This window comes from Charadrius vociferus, unplaced genomic scaffold (genome assembly GCF_000708025.1).
Source record: "Charadrius vociferus isolate BGI_N301 unplaced genomic scaffold, ASM70802v2 scaffold301, whole genome shotgun sequence".
In the NCBI taxonomy this organism is placed as follows: Eukaryota; Metazoa; Chordata; class Aves; order Charadriiformes; family Charadriidae; genus Charadrius; species Charadrius vociferus.
In genome coordinates this window covers 1248296-1256021 of record NW_009646842.1, presented here as the reverse complement: position 1 = coordinate 1256021, position 7726 = coordinate 1248296, and the positions used below count along the sequence as shown (strand labels likewise).

Below are 7726 nucleotides of genomic sequence, written 5' to 3'. Positions count from 1 at the left end.
GTCGTCCGGTGGATCGTGTGTCGGTGGCGGCCCCGGGGACGTGACCTTCTCCCACCGGGCCGAGGAGTAACCGGATCCCCGGGGCCCTCAGTAAATTTAGCGCTTGACCTTTCCTGTGTGGGGGTCGCTCTTAATCTTTAACTGAGGTGCTTCGGCCTTTGGACGCGCCTGCTGGGCTCCCTCCCACCCCGCCGGGCAGGGAGCGGCGGATGCTCCCGAGGGAAGGCGGTGGACCGTGCCCAGCTCGGCAGGTTCCTTGTCGGTCCTCCTCATCCGTGTCTCTCTCTCCCCAGATTTGGCCGCATCGGCCGCCTGGTCACCCGGGCTGCTATCCTCTCTGGCAAAGTCCAAGTGGTGGCCATCAATGATCCCTTCATTGATCTGAACTACATGGTGAGTTGTCTTGCAGTGCCCCCTTTGGGTCTCTCGGAGTAGGGCTCCTCTGGCTCTGTTCTAGTACCTTCTCAGGAAAACCGGGTGTGGGGTAGAGGCACAGGGCTGGGAGGTTTGACACGGCCCAGTACAGCGCAGCAGTTGGACAAGGTCACCGAGGAGCTGGAGAGCTGAGATTGTCGTGTAGTGTGCCTGACCTTCCCCCCTTTCTCCTTACTAGGTTTACATGTTCAAATATGACTCTACTCATGGTCACTTCCGGGGCACTGTCAAGGCTGAGAATGGGAAACTCGTGATTAATGGGAATGCTATCACCATCTTCCAGGAGTAAGTATCTCGCTTCGTCTTGCCTCTTTGAGGGATGAAAGCAGGTGTCTCGCAGAGCAACTCTTACAATTTTTTCCCTCCACAGGCGTGACCCCAGCAACATCAAGTGGGGAGATGCTGGTGCTGAATACGTTGTGGAGTCCACTGGTGTCTTCACCACCATGGATAAGGCTGGGGTGAGTATGCCACACACAGGAGAAGGGATGCCGCTGCTCCTGCCTGTGGAGGACATTGCCGTGTATGATGTACAGAGTTGCTCAAGATGGGGAAGAGGCGGGACTGGGAGGGAGAAGAGGTTGTCTGAAGATGTGAGCTGTTGGAGGGATTCTGGGTTATATAATCTCCTCTTTTTCCAGGCTCACCTGAAGGGTGGCGCTAAGCGTGTTATCATCTCTGCCCCCTCAGCTGATGCTCCCATGTTTGTGATGGGTGTCAACCATGACAAGTATGATAAGTCTCTGAAAATTGTCAGGTAAGGATACAGGAAGATACGCTCTGGCCTGGAGCTCTCACCAGCTGTGTTGGGGTCTCATCTCGCCTCTGTAGGTGTGTTTCCTCTGGCTGATGAGCCCCTTTCTCTCTTTTCCAGCAATGCCTCTTGCACTACTAACTGCCTGGCGCCCTTGGCCAAGGTCATCCATGACAACTTCGGCATCGTGGAGGGTCTTATGGTAGGTGCAGAGCTTGCTGCTTGGGAGGGTGCCTTATCCACAGGTCCCCTCACATGAAAGGGAAAGCATCTGCATTTCCTGTGTGCCCTGGGATGGGGAGGAGGTGCTTGGGATGCTTTCCTGGGCGAGTATTGGCTGTGTTCTTACTCCTGTGTGCTCTTTTCCCAGACCACTGTCCATGCCATCACAGCCACACAGAAGACAGTGGATGGGCCCTCTGGGAAGATGTGGAGGGATGGCAGAGGTGCTGCCCAGAACATTATCCCAGCATCTACTGGGGCTGCTAAGGCTGTGGGAAAAGTCATTCCTGAGCTCAATGGGTGAGTGTTGTCCCTCTGTGGGTGTCAGGAGGTGGCAGCTGGTGCCTGGCCGGCTCTGACCCATCCCTAGCAGAACGGGGGGCTGGCAGAGGGGTACTGGGTGCTGTTCCCTGCTGACTCACGTTTCTCACAGGAAACTTACTGGAATGGCTTTCCGTGTGCCAACCCCCAATGTCTCTGTTGTGGACCTGACCTGCCGTCTGGAAAAACCAGTAAGTGTGGACAAGGCTGTAACAACATCCAGACCTGCCCCTGCCTCCTCTAAATTTCATTTGTCTGGAATTGCCCTCTCTGGATTTATCTCTTCCCTAACAAGATTTGATCGTGTTGAAAATGGCACCTGCCACGCATGACTGCTGCTGTGGTGCTCCCGTGTGTCTCCTCTGCCCCTCTCCCCCCCCCGGTGGACATTTTGTGTGAGCTGACATGTGACCATCTTATATGTGTCTCTCTTATCAGGCCACATACGATGACATTAAGAGGGTAGTGAAAGCTGCTGCTGATGGTCCCCTGAAGGGCATCCTGGCATACACAGAGGACCAGGTGAGTAACTCCTACTCTCTTGCCCTGCAGTTATTAGTGCTTGCCTCAATTTTTCTGATGGGAGCAGCCTTCCTGGGATCCTGGTTTGGGCACTTCTGGTTCAGGCTGTGGATGCAATTTCTTCTCTGTTCCAGGTTGTCTCCTGTGATTTCAATGGCGACAGCCATTCCTCCACCTTTGATGCGGGTGCTGGCATTGCACTGAATGACCATTTTGTCAAGCTGGTTTCCTGGTAGGTACAGCCTTGGGGGTAGTGGGGGGAGACTCTGGGGGGCAGGAGCTGGCACAGACAAGTTACAGACATCTGTCCTGTTCATCGCTGCCAGGTTGGCAATGCAGGGTGATAGGTAGGGTGGCTCCAACACATTAAAAGTCTCTGTGGAGTGAAACTGCTTCTTACCTGAAATGAATATAGACTTCTCATTCCCATATTTGGAGGGTGTATGGGATGCTTCCTACTTTCTTTACTGGAAGTGGGTGGGAAGCTGCCTGGTTCAGTTGTGTGGGGTGGGGCAGAGAAACAGGAAAATGGCAGGAAGGGTATGCAAGAGATGGGTCAGTCCTGACGGCGTTTCTGTTTCTGCCCACAGGTACGATAACGAGTATGGATACAGCAACCGTGTTGTGGACTTGATGGTCCACATGGCATCCAAGGAGTGAGCCGAGCACACAGCCCCCCTGCTGCCTAGGGAAGCAGGACTCTCCTTCGTTGGAGCCCCTGCCCTTCTTCACCACCGCTTAGCTCTGCATCCTGCAGTGAGAGGCCAGTTCTGTTCCCTTGTCTCCCCCACTCCTCCAACTTCTCCCCGAGCCTGGGGGAGGTGGAGAGGCTGATAGAAACTGATCTGTTTGTGTACCACCTTACATCAATAAAAGTGATCACCATCTGAAATGCCTTGTCTATCTGTCAGTGGGAAATGGGAGGAAGTGGTGGGTAGTGAGCAAATGTAGGTACCCGCTTGAAGACGGGCCCTGCCAGCCTGGCTGAAACTGCTGGGACAGCTCTTGTAGGCAGCGCTGTGTGGACACCATGTTAAGGCTGTGAACCCAGGTGGCATGGGAGATGTGGGAAGTGCCAGAAGAGCTGTTTGGACAGAATGGGTTGTGTGTAGGCACGGTGCAGCCCTGGCATACCCAGCTCTGCCTGCCAGGCTGCAGCCAGCAGAGCTGTGGAGTGCAGACTGGAGCGCAACGTGTGCCAGATGCGAGAGGCAAAGCTCCTGCCTGTGAGCTGAAATTGGGTGTAGTGCAGGGCTGTGCTCACAGGACTGCTGTGTGGCAGAGAGAAAAAGGCAGCTTTGCCGCTCCATCCATCTTCTCGCCCTCTGGATTTGCTTGTCTGATGGGTGTATGCAGAACAAAGTGCTGAGCCGGTAACTTTTGTTTGGCAAAGGGGTACAAGAAACAGGAATTATTTCTCCTTCTTCCCCCTGGGGGCACAAGAACCAGGAATTATTTCTCCTCCTTCCCCCTGTCTTAGTAGTAATGTTACAAGAAGGATTTTTTTTTACTTGCTTTTTTTACCTCTTGAAATGAATCAACTTGCCCTGGAGGAAATGGCTGCCTGGGGACGTGTTGGAGGCTGGTGTTACCATGGTGGTAGTTCGTCTTAATTCTGGCTTAATTCTGTGCGGAAGGAGGGGCAGCTGCAGTTAAGCTCCTGAGCAGCAAATCTCTGCAAGGTGAGTGTCAGCCCTCTGCCAGGGACTGACTGCATTTACCTCCTGCGAGCACAAACGAACGCTGCCGGGCAGGGGCTGAGCCTCTGTGACCTATGAGTGGTAGGGCAGATAAGTGATGCCCTCCACAAAATCATGTGGCCCCTCTGTGGTGGTGGTGTGTTTTGGGGTTGGAGCTGTTGTCCGGACCTCAACTGCTTTAGACCCTGAGCCGGAGAAAGGACTTAAGCTGGAGGACTTAAGCTGCCGGGATCAAGGTATGTTGGACATTAGTTTCCCCGGAGCCGCTTATCTCTGGTGGTTGGGCTGCGTAGAAATTTAATGTTTACTGGACGAGAGGGCGATGACTCAAAGTTGCTTTGCGAAGAGAAGGTTGAATAACCTGCCTGTGGATAGGAGCTGGGACTCCAAGCAGCTTGTTAGCCCTGGGACAGCAGCAATACCGGGCTCGCCCCACAAATGGCCCCGTGGGAGTGTTGGGTAACTCCGGAGTTAAATGGGAGCTGCTGGAGCTAACTGGAGGCAGCCCTCCCGTGGCGCTGGGTTTCTGCTGGGGAGCGGTGTAGCCTGCAGGCCTGTCGGGCTTACAAATGAGTCTTGGGTTGGTCCCATCCTGTCCTCAATTGCTGCGCTTGGGTGCTTTGAATGGCTGTCCTGTGCGCTGCTGCCCGCATATTTGTGTGCGTGCCAGCGAAGCGCGCCTTGCTTGATAATCCCGACGTGCAGAGAGGCTACAGAAACACCTTGGGGGGGGTAGTGGGGTACCTCTTTTTTACACAAAACAAAGATATTTAGAAATGGGTTTAAAGTAGGAATGTATCAGTAAGCTACCTTTTTCATCTAAGAAGCCTTATGTTTCCTGAGCAAGGTAAGGCTGTCTGAAAATCCACCCACAGTGAAGAACTTGTGTTATTTAACAAGAGCGAGCCCTATCCAACCTGAGATCAAATTGCTGTGGGAATAAGCAAATTCGTACAAGCTGGGGGTGGCGTAGGTTGGGTGGAGGAAGAGTGCGTGCTCTTGGACCAACAATTGCTGTGAAAGTGTCCCATTAAAGGTTCGCTGTGTTTTAAAATGCTATTTCAACCAGTGTACGATCTTGCTTGAAATTCTCAGAAAAAGCGATACAGTACCCAGGCAAGGCAAGCCAGGAATCGCAGAATTTCAAACACGGTTGCTCTTGTGTTGAGACAGGGAGAGCAAGCGTGGCAAAGGAGCGGTGCAGCCTTTGGACCGCCTGGAGGGCTGGGTTTCCTGTCTCATATAGGCTTCCGAAAAAGCACAGCTGGTCTCCTAAATCCTGTGTTTTGTATCCAGACATGGTGCCTGCAGATGGCACCACAGCAAGGCCCCTCCGGATAGATGGAAAAGCTAGCTCAGTGGTCAGCCTGTCCAAGGGCTGCAACACTGTCCTAAAAATCTTTTTTTTTTTTTTTTTTGGGTCAATTTTTCAAATTTATATATATGACTGTGGGTGGCATTGGTATAACGATGGGAGATGTGCTGTGGCAGCTGCTTCTCTCTCTGGAGAGGAGTTTTCTCCTAAGTAGGGGAGCTCTGGGTTTGCTTCTAAAGCATTTCTCAGGAAAACTGATAGAAATGCTTAGTCAGGGAAGGACGGCGGCTCAGACAGACATAAAGAGGCTCTCGTTCATCGAAGGAGCTAAAAGCGATCGTGACGCTCTGCTGGGACAAACCGGCTCTGAGAGCAGCTGTGATAAGCCAGGATCCACCCTGGTTTGTGAACACCTTGCAAGTGGAAGGTATGGCTAAAAATCGTTCCCGGACGAAGGCGTGACTCTTGCCTTCCTTGCCTGGCTGGGCACTGGGGCTGGTGGTGGTGGGCCATCGTGGGAGAGGGATGCACCTGAGATACGGGTTCACTCCTTCGCAGGGCTGTGCTGACACAAAGCTCCCCGGCCGGCCCAAGGGACATCTTCTCTGATGGGCAGCCAACCATTTCTAGGGGTGGTGAGCAGCACTTTTTGTTTCATTCTTTTTAAGACAGAGGAAATTCAAGTGATGCTGCGGTATGGTAATTATCAGTGGTGTTACAGGAAAATTCCCTTTTAGGGCAACTTTGAATCTTTAGAGAAATTATTTTATACTTCATTGGCACTTGCACACACCACCACGCATCTATCATTACTCCCCCAAGAAATGGCGAGTTGCCCTCAGCCTGCCTTCTTCTCAAGATGTCAGCCTGAAACTTCGGCATTAAGGAAGAGGCCATGTAGTGATAATCATTTTGAGCAGATGTGGAAACTAATTAAGCTTGCTTGCAAAAAAAAAAAAAAACCCACACCAAAATGTAACAAAACGCTGACTGTATAAGCACAGTAAAAAAATCCTCAGCCATTTAAAGAGTAATCTGTCTATTTCTGGAGTAAATAAGTCTTTGAGCAAAGCAATCCACAAGGTCCGTGCAAGGAAGATGAGAGACAGGGCTCCGATGGGAAAGACTAGAAGCAAGGCATATATTGGACAGTCGTATATGAGAAACATGTTAAACAATAATGTTCCAAACTCTTCTTTGTCACAGATGCCATTCACAAACTGCAGGTTCATGACTTAAAGTCAGGGTATGCGAATGCCACTGCGGGCACAGGCAGTACTCACAGAAATTGGGCATTTAATCAAAAACAAGCTGCCTACATTTGAGCAATCGTACTGTACATGCACTGCAAAACCAAATAATTTGTTACTTACTCTTCTGAGCTGAGTATAATTTTGTACTAGAGGACAGCTAACTTACCTCCATATCTTACTATAGAAGTGTCATCTTCTTGAGGGAGTTAGTCTCAATTAAATGTTCCTGGAAGGGACAACAGTAATGGGTTACGCTTTACTGCATAAGATTTGAAAAACCAGCCTTCAAAAAGCTGAAGCTGTAGTCAAATGAAAATAGAAGAAAAACTAGTAAGTACTAGCAAATTAAAATTAAGACCCTAAAAATGGCAGATTTTTTAGAAAACCATATGTGACAAATAGAAAAGGTAGCATGAAAACCATTTTCAAATGCAGCTTGGAGGCAAGAAAGCTGCCAAAAGGCCATAAGATGGTGGGGCAGTGATTAGGGAAGCTAAGGCCAGAGCAGAAAAGTAAAACCGATGTTTTGCCATCAGACAAACTTCGGGGTATTCCCAAACAAGAGATTTCTTCTTTTTTTTTTTTTTTTTCCCTCAGCAGCAATGAGATGAAGCCACCATTGCAAACCGAAGTGCCAGGATGTGAGAACATGCCTGTAACATGGAAGGCAGCAAACCCTCAATACCAGGTGCCACACTCAGATGGTCTCCAGAGTGAAACAGATGAGCAGGTAACCGCGCTGTAATTCACCACTCACATCAGTTCCCACGTGATGAAGAGCAACTGGATTTAGGAAAAAACAGACTGGCAAAACCTTTCCAAGAACCTGAACTGGCCCAGGACAGGGAAGCCCACCCTCTCCAGGCTGAAAACTAGTGGCAAGGCTGGTGGGGACCAGGCAAGAAGATGCAAGCAGCTAGTGTCTGAGGACACCTGCCCTAGGGTTGTTTCCGTTCAACACCTTTAGAATAATTTGGAGCATGGGGTGCCAAGGTCTGTTGCTTACATACAATGATGCTGAACACTCAACAGTGAATCAGCCTGTGGAAAAGCTGCAGAAGGATCTTGTGATCAGGTTATTAAAACGGTGGGTGAAATTCAAGGTTGCTAAATGAGAATACATCTAGTTGGGGGGGCATGGACAACACAACTCTGACATTGCAGGTCTCAAAGCCCTCCTGTAACATTGCCCAACTCTCCCCCA

General features: G+C 50.6%; 1 protein-coding gene across 1 annotated transcript in view; it reads left to right on the top strand.

Annotated features, from left to right (window-relative positions):
- Nucleotides 1–3146, top strand: part of GAPDH (glyceraldehyde-3-phosphate dehydrogenase) — a 21705-nt gene extending 18559 nt beyond the window's left edge. The window contains exons 2-11 of the mRNA XM_009892554.1: nucleotides 294–393; nucleotides 614–720; nucleotides 806–896; nucleotides 1077–1192; nucleotides 1310–1391; nucleotides 1560–1711; nucleotides 1845–1923; nucleotides 2171–2254; nucleotides 2389–2486; nucleotides 2845–3146. Coding sequence (XP_009890856.1) covers nucleotides 391–393; nucleotides 614–720; nucleotides 806–896; nucleotides 1077–1192; nucleotides 1310–1391; nucleotides 1560–1711; nucleotides 1845–1923; nucleotides 2171–2254; nucleotides 2389–2486; nucleotides 2845–2914 — 882 coding nt within the window. The 5' untranslated portion in view covers nucleotides 294–390 and the 3' untranslated portion in view covers nucleotides 2915–3146. The remainder of the gene's footprint in view (nucleotides 1–293; nucleotides 394–613; nucleotides 721–805; nucleotides 897–1076; nucleotides 1193–1309; nucleotides 1392–1559; nucleotides 1712–1844; nucleotides 1924–2170; nucleotides 2255–2388; nucleotides 2487–2844) is intronic.
- The last annotated feature ends 4580 nt before the right edge of the window (nucleotides 3147–7726 follow it).